The sequence below is a fragment of the Zeus faber genome (genome assembly GCF_960531495.2).
Source record: "Zeus faber genome assembly, chromosome: 4".
NCBI classification, from domain to species: Eukaryota; Metazoa; Chordata; class Actinopteri; order Zeiformes; family Zeidae; genus Zeus; species Zeus faber.
The window spans coordinates 14,635,042-14,661,255 of NC_137191.1; the positions used below are offsets into that span (position 1 = coordinate 14,635,042).

General features: G+C 43.6%; 1 protein-coding gene across 1 annotated transcript in view; it reads right to left on the reverse strand.

The window, feature by feature from the left end:
* The window catches only part of LOC307228782 (protein sidekick-1-like), a gene marked incomplete at its 3' end in the record, with an annotated part of 283,713 nt that overhangs the window by 67,179 nt on the left and 190,320 nt on the right, over window positions 1-26,214 (reverse strand). The window contains exons 11-16 of the mRNA XM_079998576.1: window positions 25,595-25,711; window positions 25,091-25,258; window positions 23,365-23,467; window positions 23,106-23,279; window positions 20,919-21,055; window positions 18,417-18,564 (exon numbers count right to left, since the gene is read on the reverse strand). Of these exons, the coding sequence (XP_079854702.1) occupies window positions 18,417-18,564; window positions 20,919-21,055; window positions 23,106-23,279; window positions 23,365-23,467; window positions 25,091-25,258; window positions 25,595-25,711 (847 nt within the window). The remainder of the gene's footprint in view (window positions 1-18,416; window positions 18,565-20,918; window positions 21,056-23,105; window positions 23,280-23,364; window positions 23,468-25,090; window positions 25,259-25,594; window positions 25,712-26,214) is intronic.

Consider the following 26,214-nt stretch of genomic DNA (forward strand, 5'->3'; position numbering starts at 1 on the left):
ACAAATATTTTATAAAAACATAATAAAACACAGTAAAGAGAATGTGTAAATCAGTTTTGCCTTCTCACAGATGATACCCTCCGTCACGCTATCTCCTGTGAGCTGCTTCTCCGTCAACCACACCAACAGCAGATTCTCCATCTTTTCATGGACAGCGGTCCGCAGCTTAGACATTATTTATTATTATTTAACACCCTTGGCTGGCGTAATACCCTTTATTGTCTCCTTCTGCTTCAGTATGGTCCATATCGTAGAAGTATTACACCCGTACTGCCTCGCCAATTCCATCACACGCACACCTCGCTCATGTTTTTCTATTATTTCGCGCATTAAGTCAATGGACATCATCCGCTTCTTCTTCTCAGCACTTACTTTTTTCGGACACATGGTTCGAAAAAAATTTTTTGGCAAAATAACTGGACAAAAAGCACAAATCGCGAGCACAAAACACAAAAGAGATGCCTCCACGCTCAGGTAACCACGTGAAGTGAAGGAGTGAGACGCGGGATGCTGGCCGCATTCGCTGGCCACGCCCACCCTCCTCGTAACTCAAATTTTTGCTCACAAATCAATACAAAAAATCGATGGAACGACGGCTCGTAACTCGGAAAACCCCTATGTTAGTGCGCTCGTAACTCAAGGTACAACTGTACTTTCATTTTCCTTCTTGTTTAAACCTGGTAAAGCTAAGGAAGAACATGGACACGCAATCCCACCCGCTTTCTTCACACTTTCAGCTGCTCCATCCCCAACGGCCATGGAGAGTTCAACTTGATTTCTGCAGCAAATCAGAGGTGTATGTTTGGAACATTTCACCTAAACAATCCAGTAAAATCTGTTTCTGGGAATATTTGTGGTTAGAAATACTGTTGATGAATCCAGTTTAATTTCAGCTCTAACATAAACTTTTAATTTAAAAATTCAGGAAGCTTCAAACTCTTCTTTCATGAAAAATGTAGATTTGGGATTGAATGATTATATATTCAATTCTCTTTGGGATTCATAATTGACTCATAACTCATAATCTTCTCTAGTATGTGCAGTCTTGCACTTTTTCAGGGAACAGTGAATTTTTGACATTACCGGTACTTGTATGTAATGAAAATAAATCAGAGTTGTAATTCAAGGGTCAGCAATACATAAAACGGTTGTTCACATAGCACTGTCTATGGGAACACGAGTGAGTTGTCTTTTGAGACGCATAATAGAGAAGTGGAACCATCAATGTTGCTGAATTGATGTCAGGTTTATCTCAACCATTTCTGTTTATTGAACATTGATAACACTTTTGGTGAGTTTAAAGAAAATTCACTGTTATTTTGTTACCCCTGACACTGGGTTTCATTAGGAAACTGTGTAGGTGTCAAGTGCAAGGTCAAGTGTTTCAAGTTACATGAAAATTAATTGAACTGTTGAGGAAATAAGGCCTACTCCCTGTTCTCATAAGGTAGTGCTATACAATTAATTCAAATGTGACCCGTCACAATCAAGGGACTGCTATTAAATGTTTTGTGATGATATTAACGTATCCTACGGGAAGACTGTACCTTGACTTTGATTTTCTGCTTTAAAAATAAAACCTGTCAGAACTTTTTGAGAAGAAAACGATCTAAGCTGTCATATAAAGTATAAAATAACATATATGTATGTGCGTGTATATTTATATATGCTGAAGTTCTTGAAAGGTTCCGCAAAAAATGCCATTGTGATCGCTGAAAGTGCTTGAGAAGTGTGTGCGCACGTTAATTTGTGTGTGTGTGTGTGTGTGTGTGCCTGTGTGGATGTACAGTATGTGTGCGTGTACAGTATATACTGTATATATATATATTTATATATATTTATATAACAGTATATACACTACACACACACATATATATATATATATATATATATACACACACCGCGTTCCAAATTATTAAGCAAATTGGATTTAAGTCCTATGTGTCCTAAACATTTAATTTTTTGTTTTTCAATTAAACTCATTGATGGTATTGTGTCTCAGGGCTCTTTGGATCTGAAATCAATCTCAGACCCCTGTGATAATTAGTTTGCCAGGTGAGCCCAATTAAAGGAAAACGACTTAAGAAGGATGTTCCACAATCTTAAGCAGGCCACAGGTTTCAAGCAATATGGGAAAGAAAAAGGATCTCTCTGCTGCCGAAAGCATCAAATAGTACAATGCCTTGGACAAGGTCTGAAAACATTAGATATTTCACGAAAACTTAAGCGTGATCATCGTACTGTGAAGAGATTTGTGGCTGATTCAGAGCACAGACGGGTTGGTGCAGATAAAGGCAGAATGAGGAAGGTTTCTGCCAGACAAATTCATGGGATTAAGAGAGCAGCTGCTAAAATGCCGTTACAAAGCAGCAAACAGGTATTTGAGGCTGCTGGTGCCTCTGGAGTCCCACCAACCTCAAGGTGTAGGATCCTCCAGAGGCTGCAGTTGTGCATAAAGCTACTATTGGGCCACCCCTAAGCAATGCTCACAAGCAGAAACGGTTGCAGTGGCCCCAGAAATACATGAAGACTCATTTCCATGTCCAGATGGATGGAGAAGTGGATGGTTGGTGGATGGCCACCATGTCCCAACAAGGCTGCCACGTCAGCAAGGAGGTGGCGGAGTCATGTTTTGGGCCGGAATCATGGGGAGTTAGCTGGTATGCCCCCTTTAGGGTCCCTGAAGGTGTGAAAATGACCGTGGCAAAGTATATAGAGTTTCTGACTGACCACTTTCTTCCATGGTGCAAAAAGAAGAACCGTGCCTTACGTAGCAAAATCATCTTCATGCAAGACAATGCACCATCTCATGCTGCAAAGAATACCTCTGTGTCATTGGCTGCTATGGGCATAAAATGAGAGAAACTCATGGTGTGGCCCCCATCCTCCCCTGCCCTCAACCCTATTGAGAAACTTTGGAGCATCCTCAAGCAAAAGATCTATGAGGGTGGGAGGCAGTTTGCATCAAAACAGCAGCTCTGGGAGGCTATTCTGACATCCTGCAAAGAAATTCAAGCAGAAACTCTCTAAAAACTCACAAGTTCAATGGATGCAAGAATTGTGAAGGTGATATCAAAGAAGGGTCCTATGTTAACATGTAACTTGCCCTGTTAAGATGTTTTTGATTGAAATAGCTTTTGATTTCAGTAAATATGACCTAATGCTGCAAATTCAACAAATGACCATTTTTAGACCATTTTAATTTGGAACAGTGCATTTTGAGTTTTTATTTTTGAAAAAAATACTGTTATCATTGGGAGGTTTGTTCAATAACATTCAAATTATACCCTAACGGGTGATGACTTGAAAATTATACTGACTGTCATTAGCATCAACTATTTAGGAAAATTTGAGAAAAATATCATTTGCATATGTATATGTATTGCATGTGTATATATACATTATATATGAATATACATACTGTATATATCTACACAGAATATTCAGTTCATACATACATACAGTACATACATATATACATACATACATACATACAAACATACAGGATCATCCAATCGAAACGCTTTGCATTCACGCCTGAATGGCAGAGAAAGTGAAGGCGGCGCGCTTCCGTTCTGCCCCCGTGGGTATATATTGCGGTTGACCTCCACTTCCTCCTCTTTTCTTACTTTGCATAAGAAGAATCCACGAGATCTTGTATTTCCACACCTGCTTTACCTCTCGGATACCACTCGTGTGAGTCTCTGTGAATCACCAACTCGACTCCCGTTCGGTGAGGCAGTATATTCATTCATTCTTTTACATCTCCGTAACTCTATTTTTTCGTCAGCGGAAAAAAAATTGTCATGGCCTCGGGGAGGTCATATCCGCACTATAGACATCGCAGGGAGAGAGGCGACCACCCTCGGCCCTCCCCTGTGTGCCCTGGCAGGCAGCTTGCCAAGGCGGCGCTCCTGGAGCATGCTGTGGAGTCCTCGGCCTGCCCCCAGCTCTCCCTGGCTACTACCAGGAGACAGGCCGGTGCAAGGAGGACGCCGACAAAGGAACGGGGTTGGAGGACGAGCCTGCTCCCTCGGCTAGCACTAGCACAGGAGCTGGTCCCGTTCGTGCCACTGCTGCCCCTTTTGCTAGCCCCACACTGCCGGTGTAACAAGAAACAGTCTTTATTAGTCACGCAACACACCACACTACAACACATGCTTGCACACACACACACATGCACATGCTTTTGATGGTGGCCGGTGAAATGGATCCTCTGCTTTTGACCCATCCTGGCTTGTCCTTCCTCCGGGGGCACAGCCAGGAGCAGTGGGCAGCATACGTGGACGCGCCCGGGGACCAGGTGATAAATGTCCATTGCTGGTCAGACAATGATGGGTGCATGTTTTTGGTGGGGGTCCTTACTGACGTGAGGTGGAGGAAACCCCATGTGAGCACGGGGAGAACATGCAAACTCCACACAGAAAGGCTCCTATTTGGGAGATAACCCGCCGGAGCACGGTGCCAACAGCGCCCCAGGCGGGAATCGAACCCAGGACCACGGTGGTCTCTTTCCCTGGAGGAACCACAGCAGGGGATATGCTATATACGAGTCGGGTGAGAAGGAGAGCCTTCCCAGGTTACGGGGGAGCTCCAGCTTGTCCTCGGGCCCGACCCGCCGAGGCTACTGGACATCGTGTTCCTGGAAGTCTCCCAGAGCATGGCCAGCAAGTTGGGCCTCCCCACAGCAGCAGTCCCGGACACGGCTTTGTCCATGCTGGACGGGGGGTTCTACCCTGGAGCCCCCCGGCAGGGCACTCCCACCATCCCTCTCCATGAGGTACACCTGGAGCTGACGAAAGGTGAACCATTCCGCCACATCTCCAACCATGAAAGTGCAACAGGCTCCTGTTATAAACACCACCCGACTGTGCACGAACCCCCACAGTACGAAAAAGCACTGTTTGAGCTCAATCACGGATTCGACAATGAAACGTTTGAAACTCATAAACCCTGGTGTCCCATTGTGCCATGCTGCACCAGGGGGTAATTTGTATCAGAACATGTCGCCCGCGAGGCATCAACCGTGGACACACACCGGACTCATTGAGCCCGGGTTCAAAGCACGGACTTGTTGGATCCGCGGAGTAAGTGGGCACGCGCCTAATACGGTGTGCTGGTTCTGATGCTGGTGCTGCCAGACGTGCAGTCTTCTACCCGCTTTCAGTGGAAAGGCCGAATCAGTGATAGTGATACAGAGCGTCCCAGTGAAGAGGGAGGCACTAGGACACTACAACAGACACTTTGTGATCCCAAAAAAATATGGGAATTTTTGCCCGATCCTGGACCTGTGGATGTTGAACAAGCATCTGATGAAAATTAAATTCCAGATACTGACCACAAGTCAATTGGTGAGTTTTATTGACCAAACGACTGGTTTGTAAAGTTAGATCTGAAAGACGCATACTTTCACATCTCCATTCACCCCCGGTACAGGAAGTATCTACACTTTGCCTTTCAGAGGAGAGCCTACGAGTTCCACACGCTCCCGTTTGGAGACCTGGGGGGCTAGACGGAGGTCTAGCCCCCCAGGTCTCCACAAAAAGCATGAAAGTGGCGATAGCACTGCTACGCCAGCAGGGGCTAAGAGTGTAAAACTACCTGGACATCTGGCTCATCTGCAGCCACTCCCAGGAAGGAGTCAGACAGGTGGCCAGGTTAACCCTTTTACAGCTGGGGAGCCTGGGCTTTGCTGTCAACATGGAGAAAAGTGTATTGACTCCGAGCCAACACACCCTTTTTCTGGTCATGGAATTGGACTCTGTTTCTATGATGTTCTGCTTATCGCCAGCCACGGCTCAGCCCATCAAGGCATGTGTGTCACAGTTCAGAGCTGAACATTCAGTGACGTCACTTTTGTGTCAAAAACTACTGGGCATGATGGCGTCAGTGGCTGTGACACTACCGCTCGGCATGCTGCGAGCCAATATTGATGTTCCTGCAGGAACTGTTTGCTGAGGGTAAAGCGGTCCCTACACTAAAATTCTATCTGGCAGCAATTTCCGCATTCATGCGGATTGAACGGCTTCACGCCAGGCGGTCACCCGCTGGCGTCTCGCTTTATGGCGAGCATACGACACCTGCACCCAGGCTGGGTGTCCCTAATCCCTTCTTGGGACATATTGGTAGTCTTGCTGGCTCTGTCAGTGCCTCATTTCGAGGCACTGACAGAGCTCCACCCATCCTGCAAACAGTTCACGGGTGGAGGGGATGAGGTGGTCACACATCCTAACGCTTTTTTCACCATGATGGTCATTACCACTTCGCTTCGGAGTCAGGTCATTGACTTAGTGGCTTTCTCTCCTCCCCCTTTTGAGTCAGAGGAGCCGGAGGCTTAACACTTTCTGCCTGGTTTGGGCGCTGAAATGTTATGTGGACTGCACTAAGGAAATAAGGCACGGTAATCAGTTGTTTGTGTACTTTGGCATCTAAGAAAAGGGTAGGCCTCTGTCCAAGGAGCTGTTGGCTTATCTGCTGGTGGAAGCCATAGACTTATGGCCTATAGGAGTCTGTCATTAGAGGCCCCTCAGGGCCTGCGCCCACACTCCACCAGAGGAGTGTCCTCCTCTTGGGCCCTCTTCAGAGGGGTATATGTCGGGCAGCGTCTTGGAGCTTCCCTCATACATTTGTGTGTTTTTACATGTTGGACGTTACTAGGTCTGCTCCGTCACATGCCGTGTTTGGCACACAGACCTGAGTATGCAGGTGAAGAAAAATAATAAAGTATCCCATAAGAATTTTTCTAACACGTACACTGACATGTATGGGAGAGACACACCGGTGGAGGGTACGTTATTACGTGATCATCCCTCAGGTGATCACTAGACGATCGCGTTTGCATAGATTGCAGTCCCTGCGATAGGGAAAGTCTAAGTTGCGAGGGAGTCGAGCTGCGATATAGAGCCACGTGGGCGGGATGGAAGAGCGACGTCGTCACTTCCCCTCATTAAAAAGAAATAAAACAAACGGGGAGCAAATGGCTAATTGCATATTCATGTTTTATGGTTTTGAGTGACGCTGGGTTGCTTCAGGTGAAACAAGACGCAACAAAATGTGCATCAATCACAATGAAAGTCTTTTTTGTCATATTACGAAAGTTTAAATGTTGAAGAACCCACTCAATATAACAAACAAGAGTTTTAGGATCATTAAATACTTGTGGACTGTCACCAAAGTAAGCCCGTTTTCCTCTCAGTGTCTCAATCTGGGGCACACTGTGTGGGTGTGGTTATCTATTTGCATCTTTGGTTTCACTGGCTGTCATTCCAGAGTTTCGTTTGAAACCCCTCCCATAAAAAAAACGCAACACAGCGTCACTGTCAACAGACCCATGCTTGTTTTCCATCTATAATTTCACAAGTTTCTTTTCAATCTCTTAATTTATTTTCAAAACAGAGTTTTTAAGTCACTTGCCCATTGTTGAACTAGGAACAACAGCACCAACGGCGATCTCACGGTTCCTTTGATGCACACATACAGATCAAGATAATCCTTCGATGTTCCGTGTGATAAAATAACTTTGTAAATCATCCCGGACTACACCGGGTCTTCGCGTGGTAAAAAAAAAATGTTGCGCCGTGGACGCCTCAGGGGACACAAATAAGAAGAGCTGACGTCACTTCCGTAACAATGTTCTAAAAAAAGCAACAACAAGATAAACACCAGAAGCAAGACATTCCACTTCTCTGTGAAAACACATCATCTCCGTGTTGTTATGGATTACGAGAAGAGGGCAGAAGCTTTCATTTATATCGCTGAACGCAACGCGAGGCAGTGGGCGGCGGGGTGCTGCCGGAGAACACCAATTCCCAGAACGCACTGGTGATAGGTTAGAAAAGTGAAAGATTGTAAAAGTTCCACTTTCTTAAAACTATCATTGTTATAAATAATAAAGGCAGGAAATGGGAATATTTAGACCCAGAATAACAGACCTGCTGACCTTGGGAAAATATTTTGAGCACCTCAACGGTGTAACAGGGAGTCTCCGTGGCGTTTCAGTTACTGCGGCTAAATGACTCCATCAGTTATTCACACCGTGGGAGGCCTGTAACGAGGATAATCACATCGTATGCGAGCTACTACAGCTAACTATATACAGTAGACTCATTTATCTTATTGGGATATACCCCTTGAAATGCATCATCTTATAAAGTTACCCAACATGTACACCAACTGGAGATGCACTTGATTGCAATGTTCTTGGCCAATTCCTACTTCCGTTTAAAAAAAAACAACCAACCTGCCGATTCTTATTTTCATTCAATTGTATTTTCATAATTAAAAATTGACGATTAACTATCTTTTGCATTGTCGTCCAATCGTTTTGAGTTTATATGTGAAACAGGGGAAAAACCTGTAATTTTCTTGTAATTTGCTCTCATTGGTTACATCTGCTGTATGTCAATGACAAATACATCATGTGATCTGATCACGCTCACGTGATTGGACAGCTGCACATACGGACGTCCGCTGCAATTTTCAGTTCCCGCAATTGTGAGATTGCAGATTTTGACACTGTGTGTTTATTATTGTTCATATTACACTATGGAACAATAACAGAACATGATACTGTCCCAATTCCAATAAAATAAATTACAACATGGAACGGTCACTGAGTTCCAATAAAATGGGACGGTCACCAAGTTTTCGGTACAATGCAAGTTGTAACTCTCACTGAGTTTTACAGTAGTAAGACACATATATAACATATTGCTGACATGGAAATGTCCGGTTCAAACTTCAAATGAAAGTCTTTCACTTTTAAGTGCAAATATACCTTTCTATTATATTTATTTGGCACTTGCCATTCCAAAATAAATTGCAATCATTGCAAAAATAACGAAGAAAAGAAAACAGACCCTTCTTACTCTGGTTTAGTAGTAAATCAACTGAATCCAATGGAAGAGAGAACGACTCATTTTATGTTCCTCGTCCAGGACCAAGTCTCAAAAAAGAGTAAAACTTTTCATCATGATCTGAGCTCGTGCACTAGCGACAACCAGAGCAGACGCTCCGCTGTAGTGAGAGCGATAAATACACAATCTGCACAATTTTGGAATATTGCCAGGCAATAGAATATTTATCCACTAAACAGCCGACATTTTCTTTCTTTCGCTCTCTTATTTGAGCGTCAACTACACAACTACGTTACATTCCATTCGTATCGGGTTTGAGTATGAGGAGCTTTTTTACGAGTACATGAGCACAGTATCGGGCAGTAAATTTGACCGGCACAAAATCTGAAAATATATCTGATCGGCCGGTCACCGGTCATGGCCAACCAGGCTGAAAAGCGGCTGATCGATTGGTGCATCTCTAGTACCAACGCTTTATTAGTTAACATTACGGTCACATTTTTGTTATTATTACTCCCACGCTTCCGATATTACCTCAGCAATGCAGCATCGGTGGATAATAAAGAACCGCTGCGCTCAGTGTGCTGCATATCAGTGGATGTTGAGTGAGGGAGGAGAGGGGACACAGAACCACAGGTCGTAGCATCTGGTCCAATCCCAGGGATGTCGTTTGAATACTGAATAAATGTACAGTGTTATTTTGTATTTGTAATGATTGCTTTGTTTGTATTGATTGATTTATTGTTCTCCGTAATTAAATTACAATTATATATATATATATATATATACTGTATATATTGTTTTTAATTTAGCGTAGTTTCAGCTTTCATTTCGTCTCTGCGTATTTTGACCAAGAATTGCGTGGTTCGTACACAACCTGCACGCATTTTGTGTCATGTTACTAAAGTGAGCATGGACTTAGAATTAAAAAAAAATTACTAAAACTTTAAATTAAAGGACTACAATTCTGCATTTTCCAATATTTTAAAGAAATAATGATTTAAAAAAATATTCATGAAAAATAAATAAATAACATACTTATGGAGAGTATCATATATTTTCAGGTGTTATTTTTTATACTCTTCAGACGTTACCCCACTGACAATGACAGGTAGTCTCGTGGTGGAGTGGTTGGAGGCTATGGTTCCCACCCATTACCTGCCTCTGAAGTGTGAAAAACTTCAGGGTCTTTGCGGGACATTTTCTCTGCTAGAGGAGTTTAGCTGTATTCAAATATATATCTTCATATCTTCTAAAAGAACAAAGATGAAAGTTCACAATCTGCAAAAACTGAAAAATGAAAGTCACTGTCACATAGTTTTTGCTTGCAATACTTACATACATACACTTACATTTACAATACTTCAATTGTGTTTACAATGCTTTTGTTGTGACTCCATATATCCAGTATGCCATATTTCATGATAATTGGCTGAATGATGTAGGACCAATACAAATCTCCCATATTTATCTCTTCAGTTATAAATATTGCACATTGCTGTGAGGAGTGGTTGCAGTGGTACCTGTTGCATGAAGTTTCTCTACGTCTTTTATCAACAACATTTTTCTGTTCTAGAAGCTTGACCTCATTGATCTCGTCTGAGTCGTTTGCATTTCAGTCCCTCATGCTTGCACTTAACAAGCTTGATCAATTATTGTCAACACCAAGGCCAGTGAAAGTTACACAGAAATGACGCAGTAATGTCTTTTCAACATTAAAGACTGACCTGCTAGCTTTGAAACGTTAAAATGAACATTGGTGAAATGAGGATCAAAGTAAAACATTGCAATGGTACATAATGAGCCATAGAACTTCACAAGACTTTCATTTCATTTGTTCAACAGCTCAAAGCCGGTCTGGGTGAAGGTCACTGCCAACGAAAGAGGGCAACAAATCTTGTTGTTTATTTGACATTTCCCTCTCTGTTAAAAATCTTATGATAATATTTGGTTGTAGTGTAAACGATACCACATCGAAAAAAACACATCAAAAAAGACGACATACATTTCTACATACTCGATTCACTTATAGTCATCTGACCTGAGACATTGTAAAACATAGAAAAAAACCTTAACGGGTGTATACGTGTGTGTGTGTGTGTGTGTGTGTGTGGGAGAAAGCTAGAGACAGAAAGAGTGACAGAGAGAGAGACGGAAAGGCATAAGGAGAGGCAGTGAGCGTATATGCCGAAACGCCACGTGATAACATTGAATGCGCAAAGCTTCTGTCCCTACAGTTAGAGGAGAAGTAAGAGCAGCAGAAGAAAGAGAAATACTAGAGTCTTTAAAGTTCTGAGGATGCCCTGAGTTCAAGGCGTTTATGCAGATTTTTTCCTTCCTCTGCTAATGCTGCCTCTTTAAAGATGGTAACGGTGTGAGCATAGGTCATGCATGAGTAAGCCAGCGCATGTGTGTGTGCATGCCTCCAGATGGTATAATTGGGCACTTCAAGGAAGCTTTGGAGTAATCTTTTTCCAGCTTTGATCACATCCAGTCATGCACTCTCAGTGGCCGCCTAAGTCTCAGGACCAGTGTCCCCACGGAGACGACAGACCCAGAATCCGAAAGGTATATGTTTGTCTTTTTTATTTTAAATGCAGAAAGAAGAGGAAAACATGAATTTAGGTTCGATTTGTGACCAAATTGGGTAGGGAGGGCAGTGTCGGACTGGGATCAGAAAACAGCCCTGGCATTTGCAACAGAGAGGCCCGGTTTTCAAACCCAACACCAACGCCACCCAAATGTTGACAGAAAAAGCTTGAGATAGCGATTTACCAGATGAAAACTGTGAGTGTCGAGTGCCAGCTATCCTGAGGGAAACTTGGCAGAGAACCAGTCACTAGAGGGTTCCATTAGTCTTTCCTTTAGTCACTGTGCCCAGGTCGGACGACCCATTCGCACGTCAGCAGTGGCGTAGGTTCCGTTTGAGCACGCGGGGGGAGACACATCTTAGCGGGGGGTCTGGGGGTTGTCCCCCAGGAAATTTTGAGTGCCCAACACTTCATTTCCGGCATTCTGTTGAATTATTATGCACCAATCTGTGCCTTTTCTGCATCAATTTATGGCGGAAAAGTTAGAATGTTTAGAAAAATTGGCACGGCAGCCGATCAGTTCATCAAGTACTCACCGCTATTTGAAGGGCACTCGGCGAACCTTGCGCTCCGTGAAGTCATCCACGATGCGCTCAATGTCCGACTTCTCCGCATGTCATTTTCAAGTGATAACATGGCCGATCCACCCAGTCTAGCCCGTCCCATCGGGCTCCTCACATAGTTTTTAATAAGTTTAAGTTTGGAGAACGAGCGCTCGGCAGTTGCCACGGTGACGGGGAGAGTCAGAAACTGTCGACATGTGATTGCCGACGACGTAGGTTTTTTTTTGGCAGTTGCTGCATGTATTACCCGGCGTACATTTGGAGGCGATTCACACTTACACCTGCATGTTGTAACGTGAGCGTGCAAATAGAACAACTACTCGTGCAACACACATTTTCAAAATTATTTCATGGATTTAATGGTTTTATTTGACTCAAATTATTTAAAATTTACTACCAACTGTAACCGTAGCTCCCATGTGACTTAGGTGGTATATATACAGTTGAGTGCGCTGATTGGAAGTATGTTAATGTTTTAAAGGTGACATTGTATCAGCGCTCAGGCTAGCTGTTATGTAAATACCAGTACATGTTATGGGCCCGGCCGACACGCCAAGGGACCATCGCAGGGCGACCCTTCTGGCATTTGCCCAAATGCCAGATGGCCAATCTGTCACTAGGGGAGGGTGTGTAGGAACAGCTAGTTCAAATCTTAATAAGTGCAAGGGCTATCACCACAATACGTTTTCGTGATCATTATATACAGCATTCACTTTGAGACAAATCATTGCGATTGTCACGTGCCTCGCCTGTGGCTGGCACTGCAGGCATGGGAGTGTCTTTCTTTCCCTTCTGTATCCACAGGTTCCTCCCCCCTGTCGCTGATTGGCTGGCGACTGCCACACCCTGTATGTTTTCCAGTCGGTTACTTGCGAGGCCATAGTACAGTGGTACCTTGAGTTATGAGCGCACTAACATACGAGTTTTCCGAGTTACGAGCCGTCCTTCCGTCGATTTTTTGGATAGATTTGCGAGCAGAAATTTGAGTTACCGGGAGGTAACTCACTTTCAGGTGCCGCCGCTAGTTGGCTTGGTGAGCGAATGCGGCCAGCATCCCGCGTCTCACTCCTTCACTTCACGTGGTTACCTGAGCGTGGAAGCATCTCTTTTGTGTTTTGTGCTCGCGTTTTGTACTTTTTGTCCAGTTATTTTGCCCAATTTTTTTTTTTCGAACCGTGTGTCCGAAAAAAGTAAGTGCTGAGAAGAAGAAGCGGATGATGTCCATTGACTTAAAGCTGAAGCACTTCTGAAGCATAACTGAAGCAGAAGGAGACAATAAAGGGTATTACGCCAGCCAAGGGCGTTAAAATAATGTCTAAGCTGCGGAACGCTGTCCATGAAAAGATGAGGAATCTGCTGTTGGTGTGGTTGACGGAGAAGCAGCTCGCAGGAGATAGCGTGACGGAGGGTATCATCTGCGAGAAGGCAAAAATGATCTACACATTCTCTTTAATTGTGTTTTATTATATTTTTATACAATATTTGTTATTTATGAATACATTTTTCTTATTTAAAAACACGAAACAGAAAAAAATTGGGGTGTTATTTTGGGGGCTGGAACGGATTAATGGCATTTCAATTAATTTCAATGGGGAAAATTGATTTGCTATACGAGCAGATTGAATTACGAGCTCTGTCTCGGAACAAATTAAACTTGTAAATCAAAGTACCACTGTATAAGCCTGCAATCGTGTGATAATACACATCCAACTTGTTAATAAGAGACATTTATTCAGATTGAACATTGGACCACAAAAATCCAGATAGACAGTAAATTTGTCTTAACCCAGTGGATGAAAATGCAGCATTTGCGTTTCTTTCATTGCAACATCTCTTACTTTGGTTTAAAATCCCCCTGACATTTGGATGGACACATATGATTTTGGAATCTTATGATTTAAAAAACTGATCGCGCTCAGCTCAAATAATTGTGATTGGGGGATTACACATACCCAACATTCATCTGCATGTGTCCACGCATATGCTCCCGTGTGTGTCTGTGTGTGTGTACAGCGTGTCCATCTGTTCTCATTAGATGAGGACACATTGCTCCGTCAAGCTCATTCAAGTGCATAGGCTTTCGCAGATTGACGATTAAATCATCAATGACAGATTATTATTATTTATTTTTTTAATCAGCCCAGAAAAATCCAACTGAAACGATGTAAGTGCAGTTTACCACATTCTGAAACAGATTCCCCCGCTCTGAATTGATCAGAACGGGGGAATCCGAATCCTAATCTCTGAATCTGATCAATGATCAGAGCTGTTTTGGATTTATTATTCATTATTTGTAATGTTAATGTTCTTGTACTGCGTGTACATTAAAAAAAAAAAAAAAAAATTCCTTCCATTTCTTACTTGTGTGGAAAATGAAAAACGTAAACCTCACCAGTGCACATGCATGGGACCCTACATTTCATGGTTCTGCAAATGGGAAATAAGTCAATAACTTCCGATTTTGGATTCTAAATCTGATATGAAATGATGGAATGATACACAGATATATTCCTGTTCATTTACACACCAACGTCCACAGTGGAGCTTTTTCGTCTCTCCTCCAGGCAGCGGTGCGCCGTTTCTCGACTCCCGTGCCGGTTTTTCCTATATTTATTATTTTACATCTATTTATTTTAGTTTGTTTCCTACTTGTATGAAACAAAATGTTCAAACACAAATGAGTTAAGGGACTGTTCCGTCCTGGTCCAAAAGACTCTGCGCCCCCACTGTCCCAGGCTGTGTCACGCACGTCTTCCCATTGCTCTCCGTTGCTATGGGACTTAATTTAGTAAAAACAATATGTTTTTGTGTAAATACTTTACTTGTAAATAATAAATCCTGCACTTCTGTAACGGGGACACCGCATTTGCTGCATTACGTTACGTTCTATGCGTGCGTCTTGCTCACCCAGTCAAAAGTTAAGAAAAAAAATTAATTCCGAAGCAGAATCTACGCTCTGCTGCACGTCCCCGTTTCTCCAAATTCTCAATTTTTCTCCAGTTATCTTCCTCTGTTTCCTAATTGCATGAAACAAAAAAATCCCTGTGCGTAATGAGGAGACTTTCTCAGTCACTCTTACTGCCGCCACCCGCCCGACAGTGGCCGCTCGCAAAAAACACCAAAGGCCCTCTCTAGAACCAGTGTTTGGTTTGTCTCTTCCAGGCTACTGCAACTACTCATTCTAAGGTAACGAAAACATAACGATTCCTATTTTCATGGTATTATACACTAATTAAAACATACTTATGAATATTATATTCCATTTATGCCAAGTCCATTCCGTAAATTCTACACACTGCACCAGTGAAGCTACATTAAGCGATATTTCTCGACATGTGCCTTTTGGCTGACTGTCTTATTTTCAAATGTCCATCTGAGCAAACTGGTCATTCTCTATAATGATGGCATGGCGAGCTGCTCAGAACTTAATGGCACGGCTACCTGTACATCACATGGCATTACCTTGAACTGAATTTAATGCAGCTTTAATAAAGGAAAGTAAAAGATATGGCATTTATTTTGTTTTGCTCCAACAAATTTCACCACCATTGGTGTAGACAATCAGATTTATGGTACCGTTCCATCCCCTTTTGGGTTATTTAAACGAGAGAAAAAAATAGATGAGAGGATAGGACACACAGGGAAGGAAAGTAGAGGAGTCAGGATGAAAGGGGTGTAGATAGGGCTGGGTATTGTATAAAAAATGATGATACTAGTACCAATACCAGTACCCTTAAAGTGATACCAATACCAATAGAGTACTTCATTCAAAACCTTTTCTTTTCTACAATACAGTACACGTCATGTAAATGAAAGCATTCAGTTGCGTAAAATGAAAAAACCCTCCTCCCCATCCAAATGATTTTTACACAAATACATTTTGAAAGTGTAAACATTAATGAAATATTTATCAAATAACTTTACAAAATACAATGAAGTATTTGGATGGTATTTGGATATTTTTTACATTTAAATTTAATTTAATTGTAATTTTTTTTCATTAAAATTAATTTGAATGGCCAGGACAGGAGGTATGATTAGAGCGAGGAAAACCTCTTTCACTGTTCACATGGACACCTGACTGCTGTTTTAAGACACGCATAAATATGAACCTATCCTTCACCAGACTGTTGTACAGTAGCCGCTGCTGTGGTGGTGGGCCAATCACACCCCGCATTAACTACTTCTACTTACCATAATAGCCATACTACGAGTCTTTTTTTTTTTTTAGATTTGAGTACAATAAGTATTGAATGCAGGTATCGTTTGGCTGGAGAAGTTTCCATACTACTTGGCATTGGGTTATTTCGTCGATACCTTACAGGTATTGAGTATCAATACCCAGCCATAGATGTAGAAATGAAAAAGGGAAAAATATAAGAAAATACAGGAGGGCAAAGTGAAGTGGTTTTGCAGTGCAAATAACAAGTATCAAGAGTGAAGCTGTGAAGAAAGAGCCTCGCAACAAATGAGAGACGGAGTGAAGAGAAGAAAAGAGAAACCGGAATCAGAGGTGTGTGCATGTCTGATGGCAGCACTCACAGCTTGGGTTATTGAAAGTCAATTTGTCAGAACAATAAACTGGCATGTATGGACGGCCAGCGCCTTTAGGCAAAAAAAAATTGTTTGTGTGTACGCTTGTATATGATCTTGTGTCTCTTCCTGAGTATCACTCTGTGTCGAAGTGAGCAGTTTAGAGATGGAAAGGGCGCTGGTGTGTGTCGTTTGGAACACATTGCCATATCTGTTACACTGTTTGAGTGTGTGTGTGTGTGTGTGTGTGTGTGTGTGTGTGTGTGTGTGTGTGTGTGTGTGTGTGTGTGTGTGTGTGTGTGTGTGTGTGTGTGTGTGTGTGTGTGTGTCAGGGGCAAACCGTACTGTACGTGTCTATGGAGGAGCACAATTGTTTAAAGCCTGCCACACCTCCCATAATCCCCTCTCACTCTATTCACTTCCACCATTAAGGAGGCATCGAAAACTGCCCCATTAGTGGTTTCCCTTGAGATTAACATGCATATGTGTTGTGTGCTTTGCACTAAACACACACACACACACACATACACACACACACACACACACACACACACACACACACAAACACACACGCAAACAAACACACGCACACAGCGTGCATGGACATGAGCAAACATCTGCAATCTCAATCTATTTACCTTTCAGTGCAAATCGCTCTCCTTTATACAAATGCTGGCATCCAGAACAGTTAATTTCAGCCTTGTTTCTGTTTAGTTGACTAAGTGCACAATCAAGTAAAGAAGGGACTTTACACACGAACGCACACGCACGCACACGCACGCACACACGCACATCAACTGAATGGTCTGGTGGTGATGAATATAAATTGCTCATTTCAGAGGAAATGGATTCTAAACAAAACGAGCTCCTCCCTTCACCCTCTCCTTCTCTGTGTTAGAATCCATCCTTTGTCATCCTTATTTTGAATAAGAGTCGCATGTCCATATCTATAATCCTGATGCAAAAAGGAATGTGAACAGACCCCAGTCACTATCATCCACACGCACGTGCGCCAGCGTGCGCGCACACTCACACACAGAGAGAGTGAGCGTGCATACGTTATGCCATTTCACAGTGGATAGGTTACAATTCATTCTTGACGTTGTTTTTGTTTTTTTTAGGATGTGACAAACACAATTACACAGAAACACAACACAGCACAACATTTTATGTCAGACAAAATCAGGCTGTTGAATGATTTCATGGTGTAATCCCTGAAAAGTGACGTTGGCTTAAAGCATTTCATGAAACCGAGTAATAGAATGGGTTCATTTATGAGGAATGTGTTTGAGAAGGGACATGGCATAATAGGAATAAATGTGTTTCCATGTAAATATCCATGCAGGTGGACCAGGGCTTAACATAGTCAGGGTTCATGTGAGATATGATTGATGTGGGAAGATATGAAAGTTGCTATCCAGATTCACTTGTATCACTGGTAAAATTGCTGGTTCAGCTGATTTATTTGGGGAACAAATGTTGGCTATTGCATTATGTAAATATTCACTTTCCCATTCTTCCCAGGTGTAATAGGATAGGGTTTGCCATCGATAGCAAAATACATTTTTGGTGTCCTCAACTACTCTTTCTTTAGAGTGACAGGGGAAGTTTAAGAATATGCACGTTGTGAAATTGAATACACTTACAGCCGTCAAGGAAAAGGAAAAGATAAATTGTATTTGAGGTGTTCAAATGGAGAAGGGACATGCTGCCCATTGTTTAATATGTTTTGATCCATCAATGTGAATATAACTTGCACCGGGTGGAAGCTGCCGTGGTAAAAAAAAGTAAGGCCCAATTGGGAAGAAAAAACAAAGCTGAGCCAAAAGTTACCCGACTGATATGTGGTCCCTAAAACACCTCCCTGGTCTTACCTTTGCGTCTCAGCACTGTACTGGCCCCTTCCCACTTGATTGACTGCGCAGAGTCTGAACTGGTAGGTCCTCGCTGGCGTGAGCCCCCCCACTGGGACCTCGGTCACAGCTGGATCCACTTCCGATAGGTAAACCTTCCACGGTGAGTCTAGGAAACAAGACACAATGCTCAGAAGCCACATGACATCTGCAACCGCAGGAAACAGCGAAAGAGTGACAAGGACAAAATGTGGATGGAAGGAAGAAAAGCAGGAATAAAAATGAAGAAATATAGAAAAGCAAGAAACAAGAGGAAAAAGGACATTTTCAACAGCGTTGAACCAATTTTTTGAAGAATCCTCCAGTGGAAACTCCATGCATGGAAGTATGAGTGCTTGTGTGCAGTTAAATCTACGGCGGCTGCCGAGGGCTGCATCTATCGTAATGGCTTGCGGCTCCACCACTGCAGTTGTGCATTTAAAAAAGGCTGCAGGTCATCTATCAACCTGTGAGAACAAGCCCTCTGTGCTTGTAAAGGAGAGACGGAGCACAAGATTTGAATGTGCAGGCGGCACCTGGATAGTCACTTAACTCGTGTTTGTGCATTTAATATAGGACTAGGCAATGGGTAGGGAAGGGTTTCTTTCACTTGAATAATTCCTCAATAATTTAATAACTTACTAAATTACAATTTTACTATTCTATCTAAATTACTAAATTATTATTATAAACATATATCCCTACATCCACAAAGAGTAGTTTTCGTTTTTGCCCCCTTTGACAATTATTTGTAAGAAAGCACAATAGGTGGCAGAGAGGAACGAGAGAATATTCATCTGATATTCATCAACTTCTATAGATGCAAAACAGTGAAACATATAAATGTATATTTTATATTTTTCTCTATGTCAATCAAGTAATTCCCCGATGGCATTCATTATTGAATTTAGCAATTTATAAACAACTGTAACTTCTCACACAGCATTTCTTTATGCAACAGGGAGATCATTACTATTTGTAATGGTTTCATTTTTGGTTACCTTTGATATCATTCCAAATTCATGTGCGGATATTATTTGCATGCTGTCAAGCATTTTTATTTGCACCTCCACTATTCTGGTAAAATTGCACTCATCAAGATTTGAACAGAAAATCATAGTAAATCAGCTGCTAAACTGGAAAGAGCTGGGCTCACAAAATTTTAGCACACTGTCAAATGTTCCACAGACCTCGGTAAATATGCCCCCAAGTGTGTTAAAGCCATTTTCATAAATGATGGCACCCTGCATCCGTTCATAATGGCCTTCCATAACACACTCCAAAACACATACAGTGTCACAGGCTGGCACAGGCACACAGAGACAAAAGCTCCAACACACACACACACACGCGCACGCGCACGCGCACCCACACGCACACGCACACGCACACACACACACACACACACACACACACACACACACACACACACACACACACACACACAGCAGCAGCAGCAGCAGATAATCAGTGTGTGAGGTGCTTTATCCATTCCTCACTGTCTGGACTTACTGAAATCAATCAGACATTTAGGCTCTCTTTTTTCTCTCTGCGACAAAAAAAACATCCTCTGTTGCTTCTCTGTCTTCTCTGACGTACTTTCTTTTTGCTCCGTCTCTCATTGCAAATTTGTTTTAAATCTAGGAAATGGGTGCGGAAGGAGCGACGGAGGAAAAATACCAACATATTCCTCCCGTCTCTAAACCCACCGAGGGGCTGGTTTTGTTTCCTCCAAACATATTTGACATTCGCGCCACGGCAGCGACGAGCCGAGCCCTCTGCGTTTGGCACCGGTCGCTCTCCTACTCCTCTTAACCATCAACAGGAGTTAGATCAACTCCAGAGCCCATCCGACACCCATCTGAGTCTCCTGTCACTCTGTATCATATCATGAACCTCTCCCTCTTGTTCTCCAGCTCTCTCTTTCTCTCTCGCTCTCTCTCTCTCTCTCTATTTGTCATCTGACAATGAGCAGGCCTGCTGTTAGAACATCTGCAGTTCGGAGAGACAGCGAGAGAAGGGAAGAGAAGGGCGAGGTGGGAGATGATAGAACGGCGGTCGAATCGGGAGGAGGAGGAAACAAAAGGAAGTTGGGGGTGTAAGACGAGAAAATGTAAAGATGCTGAATCCGAGGGGGAAAGAAAAAGATGGAGATACAGAGAGAGAGAGAGCGGGAGAGAGAGAGAGAGAGGGAGAGAGAGTGGCGCTGTGGAAACTGGATCCACATGTGCTCTGTGACAGCGTCCTTCATATGTTGGCGTCGCGTGTGTGAGTGTGTGTCGCTGCCTGGTAGGAAGTAAGTGAACAGCTGCTGGCTGCTCAGGGACCATCAAGTGAGCCCAGAGATGAGGCTGTACGGTGCAGAACTTTACACACACACACACACACACACACACACACACACACACACACACACACACACACACACACACACACACACACACACACACACACACACACACACACACACACACACACACATACTGTTCTCAGAGAGCTCCAGCAGGTAGTGGAGGAGGGGGGAGTTCCCGTCGAAAGGGCGGAGCCACGACAGGAGGACGGCGCGGGAGTCGGAGTCGTTGAGATGAGCCGTCAGCGAGCGTGGGGAGTGGGGCAGCTCGCTGTGCCCGATGCCGGTCAAAGAAAAGAAAAAAGTATTTACATTAATATTAATAACAATAATGACACTTTTAGGTCCACAATCATCAACAATTCCACCTCCCCCAAAACACCATGTCTACAAATTTAGATGATAAAGAATACCGTGACCACAATCAATCTAAGCAATTGTCCAAATATAGTCATGATTTAAACAGAGCTCGATGCCTATAAATGCCTGGCATTTGGTAGAACGTGTCAACAGAAACTCATGCATAAGTTCAAATTCAACTTTATTATTATTTAAATTGTTGAATGAAATGTGAAACTGAATCAAAATTGAAAAACATATTATTATTATTAACACACAGAGCATAGATTCCCACATCATAATCAGGACAAATGCCAGTGCCCTGATATACTGAATCATAAATGCATTTCTTTTCCATAACGCTGCGTAGGTAGACCAAGAGGAAAGAAGGGTAAACACACTCCTTTATTCATCATGACTGGCAGAACCCAGACCCAGGGTATGTATTGTTCCTGCAAATATTTCCTGTGTGGTTTTTGTGTAAGTGTGGGATTGTTTTATTTGTGTTTCAGTGTGTGGAAAAACCAAAAGAGAAAAAAAAACAACTATCTGGAGATTAGAGATTAAAGATTAAAGGTAAAGAGAGAGGAAACCATTGAGAATTATGTTTTCTTTTTGACTTCCCACAACGATATTAATTATTGCACGGGTCTACGGTGAGGCAAATTACTCACACACACACACACACAACACACAAGCACACACACTAACACACGGATGGGTCTTGTGGGAGTTGAACTGATCACCTCCCACTAATTAGTCTGTCTCCTCATCCGCCAGCGTCTGTTAGCCTCCATGACCCATTGATACTGAGATAACAAGAATGTCACCTCCACGTCAGTACACGCACACACGCACGCACGCACGCACGCACGCACGCACGCACGCACGCACGCACACACACACACACACACACACACACACACACGTATGCACAAACTTACTCCTACACAAACTAGCATTTACACTCACTCCCACAAACCTTTATATTAATGCAGTGTGTTGTTGTACAAATACCCCCTCACCCCACCCACCCCCCTCCTCACTGTGTGTGACATGTGCAACCTCTCACCGCTCTATAATTTACAGGGATGTGGAATCATGTTCCAATTCTCCAATCTACCCAGCCATTGTATTAATATATCATCAGGGCCTTTTAAAAAATATATTATCCTTGTGCTTATTAATATGTAATGGCCACTGCTGAATTTGATTCTCCTTTACCAGCTTTAATGAGGCTCTGTGTGTGCCGCCATGCGTGCTCCGTGGGTTTTAAGGTTTTTGTTTTGCCTGCTGTCTGACATTGGAAAAGAGAATACTACAATATGACCCACAGATATCCGTGCTCAGACACGCGCGCATTCAGAAATTCCCACATATGCCTGCAAACAGCCGACCCAAAAAGGTAATTAGATTGAACTGTCACACCGCATAGAAGATGAACCTGGCTCTTGAGGATCCCCCACCCCCCCCTCAACAAGCTTCCCTGATAGTTCGGACATTTTTTTTACCTTGGATATTGGAGACCTCATCGCCCTTAATTTAATACAGCTATTATTGGAAACAAGCATTTTTCCTCATTAGGGAACTGATTCTTCCTCTCCATTTTGTTCTAGGCCAAATGACTTGTCTGGTGCCTCTCCTGAGCTCTGCTCTGCATAGTTGATAATTTCTCAATGTTGTGTGTGTGTGTGTGTGTGTGTGTGTATGTGTGTGTGTGTGTGTGTGTGTGTGTGTGTGTGTGTGTGTATGTATGAAGTATTCAGGCTTCCTCCGTCAATCAAACTCTATCAACTCTGTGTGCCACACACACACACACACTGCCAGCTAAGGATAGAAAGTTTGTATTCCCAGGAGTTTGCGAGACAAGCTGAGTCACAGTTGTTTTGTCTGACATGAGTGAACCCCCCCCCCCCCCCCCAACACACACACACACACACACTTTGGGGTGCAGGTAAACAGTGCGCGCCAGTTCAACTCACATGACTTCCAGACGTGCGGAGCGCGAGTCGTTGCCCGCCTCCGATGTCACGCTGCAGGTGTAGTCCCCGATGTCACCGGACCAGGTTTGGCCAATAGTGAGGGAACCCTGGTGCACGGAGACACGCCCACCGCTGGTGGGGAGGACGAGCACGCCGCTGCGATGCCACTGGAAGCTGGGGGGAGCGCGGCCACAGTTAGTGCACACACAAGCGTTCCGATACACACAAAAACTCACACTGGAAAGTGGCGGGCGGGTACCTGACTTTAACTCTGGGATCGTGTGTAGCATTACAATCCAGAGTTGCCGTGGTCCCTTTTATAACACGCTGGTCTGACGGCGGCACAGAGATGGCTGTGCGACCTACATAACAATAGAGAAAGGGTGGGAAACAGAGAGGGAGAAAGAGAAAAAGATTGATGGAAAGAAAGCACAGTGATGGCAATCAAGTGAAGGAAAGAGCGAGGGAGAGAGAGAGAGAGAGAGAGAGAGAGAGAGAGAGAGAGAGAGACAGCATGAGGAGTGCTTTGCTGCTAAATAATGATCTGAACCTTCAATCTGTACTCTCTCCTGGCAAAAGCCGACTCTACATGACATGGCACATGGTTCCTCCGCCAATGTGACACACCCGAAATCTCAACGACGGATCAGACCGGGCGCTCAAAATTAATAATAAAAAAAAAAAGATGGAGCAGACTTATTTTTCGTCCGTGCGACTCATCAGTGTTTGAAGGACACTGTGACAGCCAATGAACTCAATGTTCAAGATTCAAGAGGATTCAAGAGTTTATACGTGAATTGAGAAATGATGGTCATGTTGGCCATTTATAGCTACAAAATATGAAGGGAAAAAGTTTATACTTTGTTTGAAAAATATTAACGCTGTTCTCTTGCGTATATATACTCAGATATTATACATTTATGCCACCAACCGTTTCCTGTTGAAAATGAATAAACTGATGGTCCATTTGTGAATGCATAGTTTGAAATTTGGACGGATCCATCACTGCACAACACAGCCACTATCCACAATGACATCCCAACGACATCCAGCGGAACCAACAGACTGAGTGCACGTCATGTGTGTACGAGGCATGAGGCGTGATGCAGTATACGCACACGCAACTGTACACGCAACTGACATGTGTGGAAGCAAGTGAGGAATCGCACTGGCAGAGAAACACACACACACACACACACACACACACACACACACACACACACACACACACACACACACACACACACACACACACACACACACACACACACTGATCAGCCACAACATTAAAACCACCACTAACAACCACTAATATTGTGCAGCTCCCCCTCCTGACGCCAAAACCGCTCTGAACCGTGGAGGGATGGACTCCACAAGACCTCTGAAGGTGTCCTGTGGTGTCTGGCACCAAGACGTCAGCAGCGGATCCTTTGGAAACGTGGGACAACGGCCAATATTTCTGGGGTTCCAGTGTAGCCAGCTGACATCTGGGCCAAGACTTCCTCTTCCATGTGGCAGTCATTGCTTACAATCCGATCAGCAACTATTTACCAATCCTGACCGGATTGTTTTAACAAGCAGTAAGTAGTAAATGAACAAAAAAAGTGAATAAAAAGCGAAATCATCGTCAGACGATAGCCGACGGGTTCCGAGATTGCATTTTTGCCAATGTAAACAGTGACGGAAGAGGAAGTCTTGGCCCCGGAGATCCGCTGGCTTCACCGGAACCCCAGAAAAATTGGCAGCTGTCCGCAGAGTCTATTGTCGGTAGACGGATAGCCATGGGTTCCGAGATTGATCAGATGATTACCTGATCACTGAACCAGCCCATCGCCTGTTTACTCCTCAGAGCTAATGTGATCGGACGGCTGAGGATAAAATAGCGTTCCATATCTGTTTGAGTGGTCTGTTTAACCGAATGGGCATTGAACAGCTTTTTGTTTACTTTGTGTGTGTGTGTGTGCGCGTGTGTGTGTGCATCTTACTCCAGACGGTGAGTGCAACAGTGGTATTGATGGTTCCCTGGGAGTTTGAGGCGATGCAGGTGTATTCCCCCGAATCCTGGAAGCTGACCGGCTCAACCTGCAGACCACCTGACTCCAGTAGGAAGAACCTAGGGGTCTGGACGGAACCGCTGGCCAGCACCTGGGAACCTGCCAAAACACACACACATACACACACACACAGAGACACACACATACCATGAGATCTGAAATATGTAAAAGAATATATGTTAAAGAATATATAAATATTCTTTAACATGGAACATTTTGAATTCATAAATATACGTGATCTTTATTGTGAAAAATTGATATGATTATTGGGATAAATTGTTATACATCGCCCATCACACACACACACACACACACACACACACACACACACACACACACACACACACACACAGATACCTCGTTACCCCGTCTTGATGCCAAACTCTTCATGAGTTGACTGTATTTGTGAGTTTAAGGGAAAGTGTACAAACAAACCTTTCTTCCAGATGATGGCAGGTTTAGGGGCTCCGGAGGATTGGCAGGTAAACACTGCCATGTTGCCATCGGTTACGGTCTGGTCACTGGGGGGAAGGGTAAGCACGGGGGCCACACCTGAGAGGGAGGGAGAGAGAGGAGAAGACAGGAGATAGGGGGAAGGCTGTCAACTTCAAAATGGAGGCTTAGGGAGAGAGGAGGAGACAGAGGAATGAAAGAGGAACGGTGCTGACCTAAACAACAAATGTGCGCGCGCGCGCGCGCGCACACACACACACACACACACACACACACACACACACACACACACACACACACACACACACACACACACACACACACACACACACACACACTCCCTCCGATCGATGTATGCTTTATTTATTACCCAGTTACCCATACCCTGCTTGTGGGTATGTGAGCGTGTGCTTGTGTGTGTATGTGTGTGTGTGTGTGTGTGTGTGTGTGTGTGTGTGTCTGTGTGTGTGTGTGTGTGTGTGTGTGTGTGCGCGTGCTTGTAGGGGAGTACAGTAATGCAGTCTCCTTGGGGAATCTGGCCACTTAATTATGATCACACGCTCACTAAACACAGCTTAGATCTAGAGATACTGATGAAGGGT